Source organism: Aulonocara stuartgranti, assembly GCF_965226115.1.
Source record: "Aulonocara stuartgranti genome assembly, chromosome: 6".
NCBI lineage: Eukaryota > Metazoa > Chordata > Actinopteri > Cichliformes > Cichlidae > Aulonocara > Aulonocara stuartgranti.
The window spans coordinates 15,952,707-15,975,110 of record NC_138944.1 but is presented as its reverse complement, the minus strand read 5'-3'; the positions used below and the strand labels follow the sequence as shown (position 1 = coordinate 15,975,110).

The 22,404-nt window shown below is 38.1% G+C and overlaps 2 protein-coding genes across 2 annotated transcripts in view; one reads left to right on the top strand and one right to left on the bottom strand.

Moving 5' to 3' along the window:
- Nucleotides 1–1,074: 1,074 nt before the first annotated feature.
- On the top strand, nt 1,075–4,385 carry mchr1a (melanin-concentrating hormone receptor 1a). Its single transcript, XM_082537454.1, has 2 exons — nt 1,075–1,370; nt 2,140–4,385. Exons 1-2 carry the CDS (start codon nt 1,316–1,318, stop codon nt 3,162–3,164), a joined length of 1,080 nt encoding a protein of 359 aa, XP_082393580.1. The 5' UTR covers nt 1,075–1,315; the 3' UTR covers nt 3,165–4,385.
- Nucleotides 4,386–12,239: 7,854 nt separating this feature from the next.
- usp43a (ubiquitin specific peptidase 43a) overlaps nt 12,240–22,404 on the bottom strand; it is a 127,772-nt gene continuing 117,607 nt past the window's right edge. The window contains exons 15-16 of the mRNA XM_082535880.1: nt 17,422–17,583; nt 12,240–17,312 (exon numbers count right to left, since the gene is read on the bottom strand). Coding sequence (XP_082392006.1) covers nt 16,150–17,312; nt 17,422–17,583 — 1,325 coding nt within the window. The 3' untranslated portion in view covers nt 12,240–16,149. The remainder of the gene's footprint in view (nt 17,313–17,421; nt 17,584–22,404) is intronic.

The window sequence follows — 22,404 nt, the reverse complement described above, 5'->3', positions numbered from 1 at the left end:
TAAGCTGTAGTTCTTGAGTAAAAAGTCTTCATTTCCTGTTTTGGGTGAGTTCACTTGTGATTGTAAATTGGCTGTAAATAAGTGGTATTGTTTAAAGTATATAGACAGAATAAAGTGCCCTGTTAATGTATAGTTAAATGTTTTTTGTCATCTAAAGCATTTTGAAGGGTGCTGTTGATACTTTATTAATGTGTGATGCAACATTTTACTGTTATTCCATGTTCTTCCTGTAGCACACAAACATCATGGGCCATAACCATCTTCTACTAAAGTTTGGTTTCCAAAATGCCAAACTTTATAGGATTATACTGTGGATATTGTTATACTGTACCAACTCTTTCTCGCTCTCGGTCTCTGTCAAACACACACTGCAAGATTTTCATTGTGAGTAACAAGAGCATGACAAGAGCATTTTGGAAGCAAAGTTGGAGAGGCAAGGCTGAGATTATCTGAGCATGTGCAGAGGAGAGATAGTAGATAAACTGGGAAAAAGGATGCTGAATATGTAGCTGCCAGGCAGGAGAAAAACAGAAAAGAGCGCAGAGAAGATTCATGGAGGACATGCGGAGGACATAAGCTGAAAGAAGAACACCTTGCAATCGACAATGCATGCATGCTTCTTTATCAGTTGCTTTGAGTTGCAAAACTAGTAACTGAACTGTGTAGATGGCTTAAATGTGTTTTTCATAACACACAAACCGTCAACCGCTCACATCCTATTTTACTGCCCGAAAGGCGCGAATCGGCCAAATGACAGGCAACAAAGCCATCTAGTGGCAGACTTTGAGTGTAGGAACCTATCTGTTTGTAACTGCTCTGAAACGCTTCAAAGCTACGTGTTTTAACTTTGAGTCATAAGTCGCTGTTCTTTCTCTGCTTTTCATGAAACCCTAAAGTACTGAAGGTAATAGAAAAATTAAACTCTAAAACAGATTCAGAGAAACACGCATTAATAAGGAAACACTTTTACGCATTTATAAACACGCATACACATACGCGCACACAGCAATGTTATTTAATCTGACACCTGCAGCGCAGTCGCAACTCCACACTGCGTCGCTTACTGGTAGTGAAGATGCTCTCACTGACTCTTCAGTGTCAGTAACTCCCAGAGGAGCTGCGTTATTACCACTGAGGGTGCAGAGCGCGCTGATGCGCGCACAGAGAGAAACACGACGGTTGTGCTGATTTCTTTTACAGAAAGAAGGTAATTTAGGATTCGGCTGCAATCTGCTCCAGATGTTTTTACTTGGAAAGCCCACCCTGTCATAACGGCGCCATATCTTAACTTGGATGTACTTTTTGATTTTACCCCATGGATTTTTTTAACAATACAAATTTTTCAATCGATGGCAGCAATTCAACAACAGGTAGGTTGAACAGTATTACAGCCCAATAGACCTACGTTGTTTGAGGTGTAAATCGTCTAACATTAATGTAAAACAAAACAAAACAAACATAAAATGATGCTTCAGTTTTCCTTTCTTGTAATTTTCTTTTATCTTCGGTTATTTCATATTATCTTGTGTTTTTGAGGTCTGAAAACCTATTCCACAAATTCACGTTAGAGCGCATAACTATTTCCCAAATAATACGTTTGAAATGGAAACATGAATAAAGAAAAACATTAGTGCAAGCCTAACTAAATTAAGGCAATAGTCCCTCACATGGTTCAAAAAACAAAACAACTACAACAAAAAACCCCAAACATAAATATACTGACATAAATATGTTCTCAAAACAGGATTTTGTAAGTTTGGAACACAAGAACAGATCTTTTAGACCTCTAATTATATCTTTAGAATAATATTGAATCTGTTGTATTTTGTTGTATTCCTCTCTGTCTTCGACTTTGCTGCAGTAGTAAAGCAAAAAACCCAAACAAACAAACAAACAAACAAACAAAAAAGGCATGCAGACACCATAGGCAGATATATACACGTGTAAAGCAAATAGATCTGCCTGGACATGAATTTAAATTTATTAAAATTCTTACTTTTATTATGTGGTACTTAGATATACTGTATTTCATGCTGTATCCGTACAGTTCTAAATTGTATTTTTGTGTATTTTTAAGATGTAAAGCTAATTTGTAATATTTCCACATTAACTGCTGTTCCCCCCTTTTTTGGTCTCCAGCTGAAGATGGTGCTCTTCACTGTGGTGCCATCCTACCTGTCATCTTTGGCATTATCTGCTTTCTGGGCATCATTGGGAACTGTATTGTCATGTACACCATTATGAAGAAGACCAAGTGTCGAGCCAAGCAAACAGTTCCAGACATCTTTATCTTAAATCTGTCAATTGTTGATCTTCTGTTTCTCCTCGGGATGCCATTTCTCATTCACCAGTTGCTGGGCAACGGTACCTGGCACTTTGGAGCCGCGATGTGTACGGTCATCACTGCACTCGATTCCAACAGCCAGATTGTCAGTACTTATATCCTCACTGCAATGACCTTTGACCGCTATTTAGCTACTGTGCATCCCATTCGCTTCAACTATGTCCGCACGCCTTGTGTGGCTGTGTTGGTCATTGGGCTGGTGTGGGTTTTGTCCTTACTCACCATTATCCCTGTGTGGATGTATGCCGGCCTGATGCCTCTCCCAGATGGGCTAGTGGCCTGTGCTCTGCTTCTGCCTGATCCAGTTACAGATACATACTGGTTTACACTTTACCAGTTTTTCTTGGCCTTTGCGATACCCTTAGTCATTATCTGTCGGGTATTCTTCAAGATCCTCCAACACATGTCCACAAGTGTGGCGCCTCTGCCTCCACGGAGTTTGAGAGTGCGCACCAGGAAGGTGACCCGGATGGCAGTGGCCATCTGCCTCGCTTTCTTTATCTGCTGGGCTCCTTTCTATATCCTCCAACTGGTGCACCTGGGGGTGCAGAAGCCGAGCATAGCGTTCTCCTATGCCTATAATATTGCAATTAGCATGGGCTATGCTAACAGCTGCATTAACCCATTTCTCTATATCATGCTAAGTGAGACCTTTAAGAGGCAGTTTCTTAGAGCTGTACGGCCAGCTCATCGGAAGTTCCGCGTGGTGAACCCGAGCACCACAGATGGTGGCAGTGTCAGTGTGAGGATGGTACCTGAACAGGCTCAGCAGGAGCCAGCCTGCAGGGAGATGATACCATCCAACGTGGCTCCAGAATGACTCCATGGATAAAAATATCTGTTATTTCATTATTTTGTATCTAAGCAACTGGTCATGGGGCAGCAGACGAAGAACAAATTTTCAGAGCATCTGTGAGGAGCAATATTTCATATCAGTCCTAAATGATCCTTGATTAATTACATATGCATTTGCCAAGCACAATTCTGTTGGTTTACACTGCTGCTGCTGTTGTTGTTGTTGTTGTTGTTTTAAACTCTTACAAGTGTGCTGCTCTTTATTAATTAGCAGAAACACAGTTGATTCATTTATTCAAAAATATAAACCAGTGTAGTCAGAAAGGGATATTTACTGTCAATATGTGAACTCATTGAAACACATATTTAATTAATATGAGCTTGCACATCCATAGCCAAGGCAAATATTAGCTTTCTTATTTTGTTATTTTTCTTCTTCATATACAAAAGCTGTTCACTTCACCCCCAAGGGGTCACCACAGCAGATGGATCAGAATATATTTGGCACAGATTTTATGCCAAAATGCCCCGTCATTTATCTAGACTCGGGACCAGGAGGAGTCCACCAGCTTTTGATGCCCTGAAAGTGGATTTATGTCTCCTGCTGCTCTTGAGCAGGGTTCTTTCATGTGTTAACCACTACAACTTAGAGCTTCTCATTCATATGAAAACTCAAGTGATTAAAAAAAAAAAGAAACATCTAAAAAAAGGTTTTAACCCAGCAGTGATCACTTTACCTGTTTTCCTCTTTGCCTATCTTTTACACTAGTTATTAATGGTACTTTTGGTTATTATGTGTATTTATGCTATTTATTTATATTTATGCTCGTGGAGTAAAACAAAAATCAAAGTCATGTTAAGCTACTGACCAATTTAAAAGTAAGTATTATTTTTTGTAGCACTTTATGCAGAAATATTTAATGCTGTGATCACAAAAATCGACCACCCTTGTTAAAAACTCATACACAGGGATGATATAAAGTTCTGGTGCGATTTCACTGTCATTTTACAACGTTGCATGTAGCTTTGAATTTTATTGTTATGCAACTGAGAGCTATGATCATCATCATTATGAGGCCAAAGAAGAGGAAAACACTGTGGAGAAGTGAATTAAATACAAAGAGACTTTGGACATGATATTACCAAACATCAAAAGCTAACAGTGTTTACTCTTGAGGAAGGGCAATGCGAAGAAATGTAAAGTTTTGTTAGGATTCAATAATAATTCAAAGCCCCTGATTTAAATGAGGTGGTATTTTGGATGAATTAGCATGTCAAATATTTTTAGGTGTTGTTCATTTTGTTTATTTTTTAATAAATTATATTGTATTTTAGCTGTCTTTGTTATTGTATTCTATCTTTGCTTGTGTGTATGCTGTAAAAATATTCCAACTCGGGGTTTCTCAACCTTTTCTACACTGTGACCCAGTTTCCAGAAACTGACTGGATTACAGCAATTAGAGGTGACAAGTTGTAAGTTGACATACCTCCCTGTAGGGTCCAGAGACTGAGGCTAAGAAACTCTGGTATAACTGTTGATCTTGTCATATTCTATATGAACCAAGAACAAACCATCATCATATCAAACTACTGGCTACAATAAATTGTGACCCACCCTGTGATGTAAACATTGACACTTACATATAATATGTTTATTGCAACAGAAATAAACACAATTTGCATGAAACTATTAAACTGGATTAATTTACCCGTGTGTGTGTGTGTGTGTGTGTGTGTGTGTGTGTGTGTGTGTGTGTGTGTGTGTGTGTGTGTGTGATATATAGATATATTGGATCACTAACATGTGAAGTACTACAATTCCAGTTATTCACAGCTCTAATGCAGCTTCCTTAAGATGTTTTGCTGAAGCTCAAGGACAGATCTTGAGTTTACTTTACATCAAAGAAAATCTACACAAGAGCTGGAATCAAAAGCTTTAATAACCTGAGTTTGCTCATTAATGGATAAGCAAGTAACCAAGAATAGAGACTTGGATTGTGGACATGAGGACACGCTGGAGCCCAATAGAAATCTTTTTTTGAACATATATGATTTATCTTAAACTCCGCCTTCCATGTTCCAGACTAATTTTCAAAAAGGCACAAGCTTAATTATATTGTCAGAACAAATTAATATTTTGACATGTCTGAAGACTTAATTACGACTAATGCATCCACACGTCCTGAGGTGTAATTGTTTTGTGCTCAAAAAGCGAACATAGTTATTAGACTTATAATGAAAGGCCATTGTCTACTGCATCTGCCCGCTGCTTCACTCCCAGATTCCTGTTTTCATGAACTGAAGCCTCATTTATTTCCCACTAAGCTGTGGAATTCAGAGTTGTTCTGCAAAACTCTCAATATTGTTCAGAATGGAGCATTATTACATGTTCATTAATAATGTCCTCATTAATACAGTGTAGCATAGGCAGCACAGTCAGTGCACCTCAGCTGGTCTGATAATACTCTGGTACTATGATTACTGACTGTAGCATAGTCAGTGCAACTACGAAGAAGAGTAATATTGGCATATTAATAAATGTGATAAGATACAAATTTACAAAAACACTTATTTCTACAGGTAGATAAAATAATATGCAGGTTTTTCAGTGATGTTTTATATAGATGTGTTTTTGTGTTTAAAATCTGTTGCTACCAACAATACTTCAACCAGTAATGTTTGTAGCACTGGGATGAGAAAACATTAGCATGAAAACAGCATGATTGACAACCTTTGTTGTTGTACTAAGTTGAGTATAGTGTGTGAGATAATGTTGATATCTAAACCCCATTTGAATCATAGCAAGTGAGGTAGGTAAGCTAAAAAGACACAATTTAAGGCTGGGAAAACATTGCTGTTTCAATTAAAATTTGTTTAATTCAAGACAATGTTTTTTGAGGGGTAAAAATCTATTAAAAATGTACTAAATGTACCAAATTGTATTTCTCTGCAGCATTTACTAATTTCAGCATCAGTGGCAGCTAAGATACAGTGATTCAAATTTGGAAGTAAAGCCAGCTTCTTGGTTATTATTAAATGAAAATCACGAAATTATAGAGATAATAAGCCCTCTTTTTTGCTGTTTTTCTTCATAGTGACTTTAATTTCTGGGCTTTTAATTTGAAGTTCACAAACGAGCTCTACAACCTTGGATCATTTGGAATGAATGAAATCTAAGAGGCTTTAAGGGCCCATTATATTCACCACTGTTGCCCTCATGAGTGGCATGGCAAAAGCTGCACCGGTCCTACACCTCTCAATTTTTGTAACCTTGCAGGAGTGCCACGGCTGGCACCACTGGGTTAAAGACATAAGTCGATTTTTTACCAGCATTTTAAAAAACAGGTCAGTAAAGATGGTTTGTTCCATTAGAAATCAGAAGTTCCCAGTCTGACTTCCTCTCAAGTCAGAAAGTATGAGCATCCTCCCCCAACCCTGACAATGCATGAGTATAGATGTATAAATTCATTAATCACTTTGTTGAACTGTTTGCTATTGCAAATATCTAATCAGCGATTAGCGACTCAGGAGAAGGGGTTCAGGATATCCTCAACAACTCACTTTAGTATCACTGTCATCAGACATAAGTGAGCTTCCCTGAATCATTCATGATACAGCTGTGTAGCAGGCAGGATGTAGGACCCAAACGCAAAACACTCAATGGAGGAATAAATTAAAGAGGCTGCTTTATTGCACTTGCATAATATTCACAACAATAAACTTGCAAAAACAAAACAAAACTTCAAAATTGGAACTAATAACAAAAACACTGGGAAACCTGGAAACTAGGGATGAAGATCTCAGGGAGCAGGGAAGGAGAAACACATAGCACGGTAAGGGGACAACGTGACACTGACAGAGAGAAACACAGGGCTAAAATACATTGAGGGAAATGAGGAAATGAGACACATGAGGGCGGCACAGCTGGGCGCAATCAACATGACGAGACCAGGGTGAAGCAAAACTAGACACATTGACATAAGACAAAGCACTGTCAAAGTAAAAAGTAAAACAGGAAGAAAAACACAGAAACACAGACTTGACACTAAACAAAGGGAACACGGAGCACAGAGGCAGGAGCCACATTAGACACGACTGACCAGGGAACAATAATAATAATAATAATAATAATACAATAATTAAAACACTGGATCACCCACCCAGGACCGTTACACACTCGTATCGTACGTTTAGATTAGAAAAATGTTTCCTGATGGTTCTGGATTTCTGCTGCAACATTCATATGGTATGGTCACAACTCACTGGATATTTACTCTAGTTTCAGATGAGCATTGTTTGAATGCCGTAGCCTACCTGAACATTATTGCTGACCATGTCCATGTCTTTAGTGCACAGTGCACCTCTCTTCTGGTGGCCGCTTCCAGCAGCACACACCATCTCACAAAGTTCAGATCTCCTAGGACTGGTTTCTTGAGCAGGACAAAGAGTTCACTGTACTCAAATGAGCTCCATAGTGGTTAGATCTCAATCTAATAGAGCACCTTGGGATGTTCTGGAATGGGAGATTTGGATGCATAGTTGACAAATCTGCAGAAGCCGTGCTATCATGTAAATACAGACCATAAACTCTATGGCATGTTTCCAGCAACTTGTTGAATTTATGGCATGAAGAATTAAGATGAACTTTTGCGAGTGCTTGCAAAACTTTTGCGAGATCTTGCAAATGTTTTGGGCGCATCCTTCGGAGGCTGCCAGCTCAAAGCCGACCGGGAGGTTGAGGCACGATGTGCCAGGAGTGCGGGCCTCGACGTCTCCGAAAACGTCGGAGCACTTTTGGAAATATGTGATGTCTTGATAAACCGAGCAGATATTTGAAATTTACACAGCTACATTCACGCCTGAAAATATCTTAAAAGTTTATTTTGTGACCCAGAAAGAGTAATATTAAAAATAAGTAGCTGCCGCCATTGTTAGAAACGAATTGGCTGGGCCGCGCTATGAATTCTGGGATAAGTTGGGTAACAAAGGACTCGGCCTTCAAATGCGACCTGCGAAGGATGCAGTCTATTTTGCGAGATCTCGCAAAAGTTTATCTTAATTTTTTCTCCCATGTCCCTTGCGGGGCTCCGTACTGTCTATTCTTCACTGCTAAAGGCAACAATAAATCTTTAAAAATATATCATTACATACTGTCATAACTCTGATTCTGATGATCTTATAACTATAATTTTTCCATCCTTAGTGCGATAGATGATGAACAGATTTCTCTCCACTCTAAAACCACCACCACATCATCCAAATCATCATTTTCAAATGGTGGAATCAGGATTTGTGGACACAGATAAATGTTTGTTCTTGACAATATAGCAGCAGATACACAACAGTATGGTTACAAATATCCAGAGATATAATGCAGTTGCCCCCCCCCAAAATTCACCACGCCTTCCAGTACTTCACACAATAGTTGTTTTTTTTAAATGTGGCTTTTGAAAGGGAGTGTTTGACACATTAAGTGACTACTTCTCTGTAGTAACAGTGAACATTATCTCCTGCTGCTTCCTGATTGCTAAACCAGTAATAGTTAAGTGATGTCACTTACCTCTTGTCAGATCTGAAGACGTCGTTTTGGAATTGCAGCAAAAAGCTTCTAAAATTGCCAGTGATGACTGGACTGATATAAGTGCTGTCAGAATATTCTCTTGTTAATGGAACCAGAAGTTTAATCTTATGTGTGAAAGCCAATGAACAACTCCAAATACAGACTTCTTCAAATCGTGAAACAAAAGAATAAAAAATAATAAATCAACAAACTAAAATGTTGTTTCTCTGTTCACTTACAAGTGCAATTAACATAAATGATGCAATTCAAATCAACTGTGCATAATGTTTTTGCTGGAATATGGCTTTTTAAAGTTTTGGTATACATCAGTGCTCCAGCAAAGTAGAACTATTATCCTGCGCTAGTCAAGACAAACTAAAGTCAGCTGGAAACGAGCAGTCCAGGAACTAATGCAGTCAAATTGCTGACTTCTTAAAGCATCAACAGGCAATAGTTGAAAACGATACATATTTTACAAACTACAGTAGGATATACATAAACATCCAAGCCTAGGTGATGTGGCTGTGTGCAAAAAAGCAAAATGCAAGAATCATTGCTTTTCTCAGTGCAAAACCCATATTGATATAATTTACAGTTAATTATAGTTAAATGAATCATAACACCAGTCTGTAGAGCAGCATTTGCAAGTCCATAAAAAACCCTAGAAAAAACCCCCCCATTATTTCCCTTATGATGTTGGTAGATGAAAATGAGAAGATCAGAAGTCAGCAATATTGAGTGTTTGTACACAAATGTTTTACTAAACATTTGACAATATTTTGCTGGAAGAGTTGGAGAAAGGGTCAGAGAATCACTCAAATCTGTAGAAAAAAAAATCATGAATAGCAATCCATCTACTAGGTCCCAGAGGTTTCCAGTTGTCATGGTTTTACACACTATACTAGCTGTACACATTTAAGTATCACAGGAAATTACACAATCAGTGCTGTATGTAATGGTATGAAGTGCTGCTCAAGTAACTGTTATAGACATAGCTAGTGACCCATGTGTGTTGGGTCTGCATGAGGAGTGTTATGCACTCAATATCCGTCCATGCTCTGCTGACTAAAACACAGTGCACAACTGATGCTAAATGCTAAACAGACTGTTTCACTGAAATAGTCAATAAGACATTTATTTCTGGCATGAAGGGGTAAAGTTCCTGCTGTATCTCTGTACTCTGTATTTCATGCTAAAACTTACCACACACTCAAAGGCGCTTGCAAAGAAAAGCGTCTGGACTTCTTTAAGTTGCTTGAAGACATTTCACCTCTCATCCGAGAAGCTTCTTCAGTTCTAAGGTCAAATGGTGGAGAGTCCCAGATTTAAACCTAGTGGGAGTATCCCCCCAAAGAGGGACAAAAGGACCCCCTGATGATCCTCTAATCGCCTGAGCCAAGGTGTGAAAATGGGTGTGGGTCCCTGGACCCAGCTTCTCGGATGAGAGGTGAAACGTCTTCAAGCAACTTAAAGAAGTCCAGACGCTTTTCTTTGCAAGCTCCTTTGACTACGATGACCTGGATGACTGAGAACCTTCACAGACATCTTACCACACACTCATTTTTTTCCAGTCTTTCACATACAGAGAACAGAATGGATGCTTCTAACTGGGCGGAGGTGGGGTGGGGGGGATAGTTCAGCATTAAATATTAGCACCTACTTCCAGTGGGTACATTTACAGTATATGCCCTGAGGGACAAGGCATAAAGGCCATTACACTGTGAACATGAGAAGTGAAATTTATATGATTTAAGAAATAAATAATACATTTTTGCAACTCAGGCTATGAGATAATCTCATTTTTTTCTGCAACAAACTGAAAAGTAGTGGAAAATACGTTTGAAGACACAAGCTTTATTTTCCTTTTGGCTGGGAGTTAACATATACACTGATCAAAGACTATTACGGCTTTTATGATGTAATACTATGGGAAAAAAGCTGCTTCATGTTACGCATTTTATAGTCATCTCTCTCTTTCTTTCATTTTTTTTCTTTTTTGCTTTGAACAGGCATTGAGGCCTTTAACAATGTACGAATAAGAGTGAGATTTAGAAGAAAGAAGAAAAAAAAAACAGCAGGCAGAAAAACCACATCCCCAGCACCATCATCTCCTCCATCACATCAGCTGCACTCTGAGCCTTTGTCATTGGCTTCTTAAGAATCTATCCATTAATGAGGCAATGTTCAGGTGCCTGGCTCACAGCATGGTTCGCTTTACTTCAGCTTTTTTCTTTGCATGCAGCTATTTTCAATAGGATAAATATATAAAAACAGAAGCAATTCTGAAAACCCCCCCAAACTCTTATATACCTGTTTCTTTTTAACCCGTTTTGACAACTACTCATCTGATGTATGTCAGATTTGGCAGGACAAAGTGTAATTCTAGTACCAAATTTGATGAAACTCAGGTGGTCTCATTATCTGGGTCTTTTTCTGTTGGTGGGCAACCAGTGGCACTGATGCCTAATTGATGGTAGACTTACAATTATGAATTGGTTAGACTTAGGATAGCAGCCAAGAAAAGCCAAGCTGATGACAGAGGTTGGTGCTAATTTGGAAAAGTATCTTTATTTCTATCAATCTGTTCTTCATCTACAGCATCTTAATTGGTATTCAGCTTCACATATGTAAGACAAACATGTTGGGACATGAGCTCGAGGTTGTTTGGATGAACAGTCCTCATATGCAGAAAAAAATGCTTTGATACAATTGCTTCGCTTATTGGAGTTATTGCAGCCTTCTTATTCATATTAAATAAGCCTCTTAACCTTAAGGTCAGCCACTGCAATTGGCCTTGTAATCGGAAGGTTGCCGGTTCGAGCCCCGGCTTGGACAGTCTCTGTCGTTGTGTCCTTGGGCAAGACACTTCACCCGTTGCCTACTGGTGGTGGTCAGAGGGCCCTGTGGCGCCAGTGTCCGGCAGCCTCACCTCTGTCAGTGCACCCCAGGGTGGCTGTGGCTACAATGTAGCTTGCCATCAACAGTGTGTGAATGTGTGGATGACTGGATGTGTAAAGCGCTTTGGGGTCCTTAGGGAATAGAAAAGCGCTATACAAATACAGGCCATTTACCATTTCTAATAACTTTAATTCTAATACCAGAGCTTGCAAAAAGTGCATTTTTTACCAAAGCTCAAATTGCAAAATTGGAGTGTTCATTGATGAAATAAAAACAAGAAATTAAATATTAATTAGCATACATTAGTTTGAATGCATATCACATATGCCACTTCTGAGTTTTTCTCTTTTGTAATTAATTGTGAAATTAAATTATTTACCCAAAACTCACATATTAAGGATGACACAATCCACTTTAAAGGGTACATTTTAGTGGCAATTTCTTGTACTGACACACATTTTTTGTCCCAAATGTTCATCGGTCATGCTACATAACCTCAATATGGCATCTGATCTTTCAGCGTATGTCTCCTGTCTACGTTTCTGCTGTAAAAAAGAAAAGAAAATCCATAAATTAAAAGCATTGTCCCACAGGTAATAAAATCTTCAATTTTAAAACTTCATATTTTTTTTATTAGGCATTTAAAAGTGGCTTACTGAAGACCATAGTAATAAATAACACATTTTTATTGTACTGAAAAATATAATATATCAAATATATATATATAATGTACCATCATGTACAGAGGACAATTTAAGCAGAAACTGTAGTGAAAACCACCTTGTGCAATGCAATGGAAAATCCCAAACACTACACCATGCAGGCTCTGTGTCCATATTTATTCATTTATTTCTCTCTTACACACACACCCGCGCGCACATATCCCCCTCTGCGTGTATCCACAAATATATACAGAGATTTTACTTAGAAAATGTAGAAAAATTGCATATAAAAACATCTCTTACCACATAAAAGTGCTCAGTTTGATAAACTATGCATGTATGTGGCCACATGTGGTTTGAGAGAAGCAAAACAGACTTTTCAGACTCACATCTAACACACCGGCTATTTCATTGATAGTTGTAATATACTTTCACAATGTATTTAGATGTAAAGGTTGAGAATTTGCAAAGGTTTCAATAACCTCCTGGGCTTTATGCCAGTTTCACTGGTTGAAAGGAAATATTTCACACATTTTACTGTATACCACAGGCCACATTGTAAGAATCTTTGCATTTGTTATGTTAAATACAAAGGAATACTTGTCAGTCTGCTGAGGAGAGCATGTCTGTAAAAAGCACAAACCTGTGTCATTTTATTAGCTCTCTAATTGAAGCAATTTCTGCCTTTTTGTTGAATGTGCTACTTGTGTGTTTGAGCAGTCTTTGTGAATTACTGTTGAGGACATAAATGCAGCAGCCATCATCAAAACAAAGTCACCACCAATCCCTTTTGACATTTCAGAAGAAAACGAAGCCTGCAACTTTGACTAGTTGAATGTTGGCACAATTTCTTTCCCCCCTACCAAATAAAGAAATGCAAACGAATGTTAAAAAGAAGACACCCTTAAAAAAAATAAAATATTTTAAAGCAAATACCGACAAATCTTATCTGCCATGTCAAGTTACATCTCTTACCAAACTTATAACTAATCAGCACTAAATTATTTGTCGACATGATTTTTCTTTTGGCTCAAAACAAGATCTGCAGAAGTGAAAGCCCAGGCAGGCACCTTCAAGGCCACAAAAAATAGTTTTGTAAACACAGAGAAAACTACGAAAAGCAAAGAAAATTCAAACATTGATGATAGGAATTTAAAATGGGAGTATAGGAACGTGGGTGGGGGTGGGTTGGAGTGATAAATGTGCAATTAAGCGCCTGACATCCCTCACGTAGCTCCTGAGGAAGGAAATAGTCTTCACAGGTAAACTCAGATCTGTCCAAAACATTTAACACAAACACAGAAGTATTTAGAAGAGCTACCAAACCCTTGCATCAGATAACTTATTTGTCAACTTAGAAGTAAGTGACGATAAGAAACAGCCGTTTGAATTTTTGATAACGACATAAAAAAATATTAAATCCAGTGTCTGACTTGTAAACAAAACAATGACAGAAAGATTTCTCTATTTGTGACATGTGCATAGAAAACCTACTTCCATAAGAGTTTGCTTTAACTCCTCGATTGTACTTCAACATTCGGTCCAGCGTTTCGACATGTGGCATCTAACAGAGGCACTACGACAGGCTACCTATAGCAGCAAATGAAGCTTTTAGGCCTCAATCTGTTTACTTCAACCGTATATACTTTTCAAAACACAAAACAAAATCGCACAATACTCATGGTCAAATGTGCATAAGCTCTTAGATGTACCTTTCCACAATCTGACAGACTTCTGCTAATAACAAAAAAAACCTCCTTCTACCATTACACAGACACAAATAGAAAAGCTTGTTCCATACTCTAATACGGGCTCTCTAATATAACCCACTGATGTAAAGTTATAGTCAAGAAAGAAGGAAAAAATAATTGCACATGTGTATTTGGCATAAATATAAGATTATTTGCTATCAGTATAGCCTGATAGTTTACTAAATATTATCATTGGTTTTCAGATTTTAAGATTAAGTAAAAGTAGACATTTTTGTACAATAAAAGAGATACTGCTTTTTAATTCCTACATAATAGAAGAAAGCTGTATATTCATGGTGATTATAAATACAAAGAGAGGATTGCACTAAGGTATTTGTTCAATAATAAACTGGATTTTTGATAGAAATACTTCATCAGAATATTTGGCCATTCTGCTGGACAGCTAGATAAGGTGGATTAAATAATTATGCTGCGTTCAGATGTTTGGAAGTTGCCCTTGAATTTTTTTGATAAGCAGTTCGCTCTACTTTATATTGCCCAAATGCAGTCCAACTAACAATTTAAATAAGAAGGATGTTTATATATTTGAAAAGGTAGCAAGGTAAAAAAAAGTCTTTGTACAAAACAAAAAGAGAGTGTGATAATATATATTAATATACTATATTGCCTCTACATATAAAACATGTGGACAGGCAAAATATCCAAAACCATTAGGATGGATTTAGGCTAAATTAGCTATTTAAGCTAATTAAGCTAAATAAGCTAAATTAGCTTAGCCTAAATAATAGAAATTAATGTTACATAAAATTCTTGTCCACTATGTTTTTTTATGTATGTATTTACTGTGCCACACTTAAAAAATAAACAAAAACATTACTTCAACAGTAAATAGACATTAAATCTATAAATAAAGGAAAATGCATATTATAATGCATACTCTATTTCTCTTCTATAGATTCATAGAATAGATTTTCTTTACTTAGAATAACAAACACTGCTCCCTAACCTTACATGCCTTGTATATTCTGTCCGTTTCCCCTACTGGCCAAATAGTCACTATTTCATAAGTAAGTAAATGTCATGTTCTGGTAAAAAACAGCCGCTATCAAAGAGTAACCAGTAATTTTACAGACCTTCAATTTTGGAGGTACATTAATCAAAAATGATTCCCAGAGAGGCAGAATTTTTCTCTCAATCACAGCTTCAATAAGACAGGATTTTGTGTGTCCACATTATTTTGGGTTTTTTTTAGTAACAAGCAGAAGTCACTCTCTTTTGCTTTGCTTTTTGTGGTCCTCCCCTCTATGAATGGTGACATTAAACTGTTGACAGTCATCGGTGTTAGGAAAGCATGGGAAACAATTATTTAACATTAAGGAACACGACGATGTGGGTACATGAAAGTAGCAATAGAAGAAAACAAACAGTTTAATATTCAACTGTTATTACTAATACACTAAGGGATAGTGTATTCATTTAACATTTCACAGTAGACAATAGTGTTTTTAAAATGTTTGCTTAGTCAGCTGTAAATCACTGAATCAACTGCTGCTGCACACTGGGTCATTTAGGAAAAAGAAAGAAAATCAATCCTTTAAAAAATAAAACATACTGTGCTTTAAAAAAAACATTAAAAATAAACAGTTGACATTATTCAGAGATTTAGGTCTCAAAGCACCACCGTTTATCAAGTAGACACAATACATTCTTATAAATGAACACAATCAGTGTGTCTTCATTCTAAGCAGCAACCGTAAGAGTTCGCAACAGAGTGGCGACTTCCAACGCTCACACTACATTAATAAGACACATATTCGTACAGTATGTTTGTAGGTGTGCTGCTGCGTGCTTTCAGTTCTAAACTGACACAAACCAATTGGTCTAAACTGCATATCGGCTGATCAGGCACTTATTTGGGTCGTAGAAATAGAATGGAGAAGGACTCTCTGTCATATTTAATGGACAGGTCATATCACCTAATTTTGCTCATTAATGTCCTCTTGAGCATTAGAGGACCTTTCATTTATTCTATGTCTTACATGGAGCAAACTACTTGACTCTGTTAATTTTCCAGGAACAAAAAAGGCGTATTACTGTGAATGGAGCACTATTGCTTTGATCTTGGAGATTTCATGTCCTTCACTTTCTTTCAGGAAAAAGGCTTTATGTGTCTCTGTGTTAGAAGCTGGACTCGGGGACTGTCTTTTTGCGCCCCAGTGAGGTTGTGCTGTAACGAGTCCTCTGCAAGGTGCCGTGAGATGGTTTGTCGCTTGTCAGACTGCGTGATGATGCTGGCGTTGTTGACATCCCATTACGGTGCAAAGATGCTGTCCTACGCACACTCTGCTCTGCTTTTGTTGGGATGTTGGTGGAGCTCTGGGAACGTTTGATTTCAGTTGCTTTGTGCCCCACCTTACCGTTTACCTGCTCATTAACCACATGGCCTGAGCTTTTGGACTTGCCTCTTTCTTCTCCAGTTCGGCCTCCTGCTGCTCCATTGGACAGAGATGGCCTCGACAAGGTCCTTCTGCTTTCTTCTTCAACTACTGCTCTCCCTGACTCATCCTCAGTGGGTTTCCTTGAATCTTTATCCTTCTTCAGGAAGCTACCTTTAAAGAAGGACAGTATTCCGTCATGGCTCTTAGGCACGTCTGCTTTCTTGTTCTTAGAGTTTTCTTCTTGTGTGCTGTGGCGTTCCCTATCAGCCCTGTCTCCCTTTTGTCTTCTCAGAGTTCCATCTTGGAGACTGGGTGTGCTGTAGCTGGGCTGAACTCCAGTACTGGATCTCTGTTTTGTCTCAGTATCCTGTGAAGATTTGGAGGAGCTCTGTTTTCTTCCATCCTTCCTCCTTGTTAGAGTGTTAGTGCTGGAGCTGCTCCTGATATTCACAGTGCTCTCATCCTTAGCCTGGCTCCCCTTGCTACGTCTCAGACTAGCTGCTTTATCTGATGGCCACTTCTGGCCCTCTGGGACCTTTAGAAATGGCGGCTCCTCCCCTGTCTTACCCACACAACTTATACTTCCAACGCTAGACGAACGAACATTGGCTGCAACACGGCTCTTTGCAGCTTCCTTTGTGCTGCGTGGTTCATTCATTAATGTTGCTATCGGATCCTTTGTGCACCGGGGACGCCGACCAGATTCCAAGTACTGTACTAGTTCTACAGGGGCTGGATCAGGTTCAGGGGGAGGGACTGGGTCAGGTTTTCGTCTGTCCTTGGAACCAAAGGACCAGCGCATTGGAAGCACTCTGCTCAAGGTATCCTTGTTTTTGCTGGGGGCTCTCAGGCTCATGCTGCGCCCCTGAAGACCTCTGACAAATGGCCTCTTCTCAAATCCACCTGGCATTTATGTAAAGAGGGAAATATTTTAGGCTTTAAATAAAAACCAAACACGTTTAGACAAATTATAAATAAAACACAAGTCTGTTGACAGCAATGGTCCTTTTACCTCTTTCATCTTTGAAGCCATTGTCCAGGAAGACTGGAGACTCTGGAGAGTCAGGTAAGGAAGATGGACAGGTGGTGGATGCATGAGACACCAGACTGCCTCTCTTACTGTCCCCCGTCAGCCTGATTAGCCAGTGGTCTGACACTGATGAACTTGTGGAGCCTATGACACAGAGAAAAAGGTTTGAGAGGAGGAACATAAAGAATACTCCACTGATTTAACATTGCACACGTTGGACGATGGAAATGCACGAATGCTGTTTAGAAATTCTGTTATTTTATTTTTCATCCGACATATGGAGCTCCTTTACTTCCCATAGTTATAATACCCATAAGTTTCAAGAATCAGTCTACAAAGTGGACTTTGGCCCTCTGTCCTGCATCATTTTCTCTAGAAAGAAGCATGGCAACCATTAGCTGCTGTATGTCTGGTTTGCTCTTTTACTCTAGAATTTGGAATTATTCATAATTTCTGGCAAAAGTAGGCGAGTTAATTCAACAAGGGAGGGAGAATAAAGGGAGCAGATACTAATGGTAAATGAAATCTATCCATAATCACATTAGGCACATTTGCCAGGGCCAGTGATAATCAATGTCTTTTTCAAAAAAGCATTTAAATAAAACCTGCCTCTCGACGAAGATCCTGTTTAAGGCAGAATAAATCTTTTGAAATGCAAATCACACTAATTTCACCAAGAAATTCAATAATGATTGAACAGGTACTTATCCAGCTCTAACAGCAATTCAGCAACTCTCAAAAAGCTGAGTTTTACAAGGATAACTGTCTATGTTGGCTATATTAGATCTTTACATATATTTTCACATAGTGTTGACTCATAGAGAACTTCAGCAATTAATGTCAGGCTGTTTTCCTGAAACATTAAAAAATAAAAAAGTACATGATTAGATTAAAAAAGTGAAGTTTCTCAGACGCCTTGAAAGAGGAATGAATGACAGCTGTCAAAGCAACGTGCACAGCAGACAGGCATTTCTTAGTTCTTTGCTACCATTTGCAAATATTTTACCAGGTAAGATATTTAGACAATGAATAAATTTAGAGTACTATTAATCAATAATATTAAGTACTGGTTGCATATGTCTTTGGGATCTAAATAGAATATGCTTTATCTCTGGCAGCCTATCCAGGGCGTGCCTTGCCTTTCACTCTGAGTTAGCTGGGATAGGTTTCAACCTTCCCATGACCCTGGACAAGGAAAATTAATGAATGGAATCTTAGAGTTTACATAATTTTGTTTTGTGCTGTGTATAAGTTGAGTTTTTGCCCTGACATTTTTTGCTCTGGACAAGAGAGCAAAAAGTGAAGTGACATCAGTACAGTTACTTTGAGTTTAAGGTTACAGAGGAGCTGGCAGCAGTTTATGCTTTGCACATATACATGTTTTGATAGGGCTGAAATGGGCTAACTAGCAGGTGTTCCAGCCAACAGCCTAAATCTGACAGGGAAAAATGCTGAAAAAAGTTATTGTAAGATCTTCACAATATGTAACGTGTTGAGGCGACTCCTGTTGTGGTTTGGTGCTATTTATAAATAAAACTGTATTCAAAAATTGAAATATAATATAACTGAAATGAACCAAGCACTGTACTGTATTACACAACAAGAGGTGATGTGTAAATTATTGATAAAAAATTAACCACGATGTTGATGTTGTAACTAAAATACCCAACTTGATAAAAGTAAATTTGTTTGTAGTTTTGGAGCAGCATAAGACAGGATATGGTGACACAGGCTACCAAAACACAGTCATATGGCTCAGCCTGGGTATCGTGCTAAAAACAGTTTGGGAGCTGAGAGCTGCTTTTGTGAGAAGACGGAGAAGAACATTCCAGGGCACTCAGAGGAAGAATGGAGGCAGATCTTGCATTTGCTGTTTATGCGACTCCACTAAATACCAAACTGCAAGGCAGGGGTCTATTTGCACATGAATTGCATAGTCCTATGAAGGCTTTTATTAGAAGGTTGCAGTTTCTTTCAAGATAACTGGAGAGCTACATTTTTGCTCACATGCCACCTGTGAAGATATTTTTTTCTTTGGATTTACCTTTATCAGAACACAAATCCTCAGTGATGAAGTTTAGTAAGAAAAACAAGAAACAGCAACAACAAAAAAAATGCAGATGAGGTCATTAAATTATAAGCAAAATAGCAAAATAAGAAAAACTTCTTCGCAGGCTTGGAATCATTGTCCAGTTGTAATATCCTGTTTCTAACAAACGATAATTTTCAAAGAGATGGCCTTACATTTGACTCTAGAAGACTTTTTATATAGTGAAGCTCATTTCTGACTCACTGACTGCAAGATGTCTGGGTCCTGCTCTATTTGGGTTTTCATCAAATGTGGCAGTGTGAATTCTGGCAAAACATCTCCACTTTTGTCTCATTTGTCTAAAAGACATTGCTCCAGAACTCGTGGTTTGCTCAGATACAGTTTTCCAAGGCTAAGCTGTGCTGCCATGATCATTAGGAGAGAAGAAGCGTTCTCATGCAACTTTTCCAAACAAGTCAAGCTTGTTCTTTGTCTGATTGTACTGTCGGGAACTTTAATATTTAACATGGTTACTTACATCTGTAGAATCTCAGAAGTAGCTCTTCAGTTAACTCCACTGCATAGTCAGACCTTGGGGTTAATTTCCAGCAACATTAAGTTCGGGGATGATTGGTAGCTGTCCTGAATGATTTCCACTTACTAATAATGTTTTTTGCTGTAGAGTGATGGATTTCAAATTGTACGGCAATGGCCTTATAACGCTTCCCAAGCTGAGAGAAAGCAACAATTGCTTTCCTAAGATCACTGCTGATGTCCTTCCCTCTTGGCATCATGTTAACACACATCTGAACACTCCAGATCAGCAAACTGCCAAAACCTCTACTTTCATCGAAGTACTCACACTTGCTAATGATCATTTATTCAATGTGATCAGCAGCACCTGGGTGCTACGGACAGTTTTCGAGGATGCAATAAGGTTAGTACTTAGTTTTTCAAACACTTCTCTTGCATTTTGTTTTGTGTTAAATAAATAACGAGATAGTGTAATATCTAAATTGTTATTTTTTATCTGAGGTTTTGCTGAAATAACATGTACAGAGAACGAGGTTATTTTTTTAAATTATGTTATTCCTGATATCTACTATTTATATTTTATTCTGGCACAGTTGGTGTGGAGTATCCATAATTTTGTTGCACATGTAAAATGACAATAAAGGGTTATTCTAGTCTAAATTTATTCTAATAAAGTTAGAGGGACATAAAAGTGAGCCTTGAAATCTCTGTTTGTTTGATTGGAGTCTGACAGATTTACACAAAACATAGACATTAAGCGATTATTTGTTTATTATGGTATTTATTTTGGTATTTATTAATAACCCCTAATTTTCTAAACCTAGGTTCAATTCCAATTTTATTTTCATTTATATAGTGCCTGTACAGCCATGTGAATATAAAGTCCCATTAGGATAGACGTGATAAAAGAACAATTCTGTAATGATTTTCAGTGGACCCAAACCACTCCTACAAAACGCCTCCACAGTATAACAGAGCTACTGGACCGAACTCACAAATGTGAAAATGGACAAGTTAAACAAAGACCACTTGGGAGCAGAGATGGGCAGTTACGCATTACAAGTAGCGCAAGTTGCTTGATGCATAAAGTTAAAAGATTAAAACTAATAAAACTAGTTTCAAAAAGAGACTTTTTCATTTGACTACATTTTATATGATGGATTATGCAGAATAAATAGAATTGGGCTGAAAGATCTATTGCTTTATTACCTATTCAGGTTGTAAATAATTTTTTTAAAGTAACCAAGTAACTAATTACTTTTGAAAATAAGTAATCAGTAAAGTAATGGAATTACTTTTTTGGAAAGTAATCAGTAATTAGTTACTGATTACTTTTTTTTAAGTAACCTGACCAACACTGCTCGGGAGTACTACATACAGTATGGTACAGACTCTATCCAATCATGTGAAAAACTAGGCACAGATCATGATTCAACATCTTGTAGAACCACCTCTAGCAGCAATAAGTTGAAAATTATTGTGGAATATTTTTTGGCCCTTCTTCTTTATAACACTGCTCAGTTCCTTGAGGTTTGCAGGCATTTGTTTATGCATTGCACCCTACAGGCCCTGCCACAGCAATTCAATCAGTTCGAGGTCTGGACTTGATAATTACTCAAATGCACTTGATTAGCACCACCTAGCTGCTGCTTACCCTCTTAATTTCTATAGAAGCATTAAAGGTGTACTTAGTTTTTAAAAGGACTTCAAGGAGTCCTGTCTTTTTCATATGACTGTATGTTCAGACAATTTGTGCAGCTTAAAAAAGCTGTCTTTTTGACTTGTATTGTCGGTGCACCACATGGAAAGAGGTCACTGGTTATTTGGATTTGTAAAAGGCAATAGAGATTGAAAATGTGACGTCATTCAGGGGTAAAACCGCAAAGAATTCTGGGAACTCGTGGCAAGAGGTACTAGCGCAGCAGGCTTTCAATTGAAATCAGTTATACAGCGATAAAAAGAAACACAAAAAATTGCAAGAAGCTGTTGTATTATTAACTGCAATAGCCGGTCGCATGACAGCCACGGAAAGCCGACGGGTAAAGAGATCGGTTGTTATCGGATTACGTCGTTGAAGAGAAATTGTTCGAGCCATGTTTCCGAAGTAACAAAGAGGAGACGGATGGCCTGGATTGCAGCCATTCAAAGATCAAATATAACGTCCCAGAACACTCCAGCTCACAGGTTAGTCTGCTCCAAGCATTTCCACAGAGGTCAGTCTGCTGTTGTAGTTAATGCGTCATTTTTCTTAACATAATTGGTGATATAGGTTACAAGCAAGTCTGGCGCTGAACAGAAATTGTTGCGCTATGCTCCTTTGTTTATTGTGCATAAATAGTGAATTGTCCTGACACAATATTGCGTTTCGCTTCTGTTATTATGGTACATTGACAAAAACATAT

Coding starts and splice junctions, on each gene's coding strand:
- mchr1a (XM_082537454.1), top strand. CDS start 1,316: ATGGATTTTTTTAACAATACAAATTTTTCAATCGATGGCAGCAATTCA. Junction 1,371..2,139: donor TGGCAGCAATTCAACAACAG/GTAGGTTGAACA, acceptor TTTGGTCTCCAG/CTGAAGATGGTGCTCTTCAC.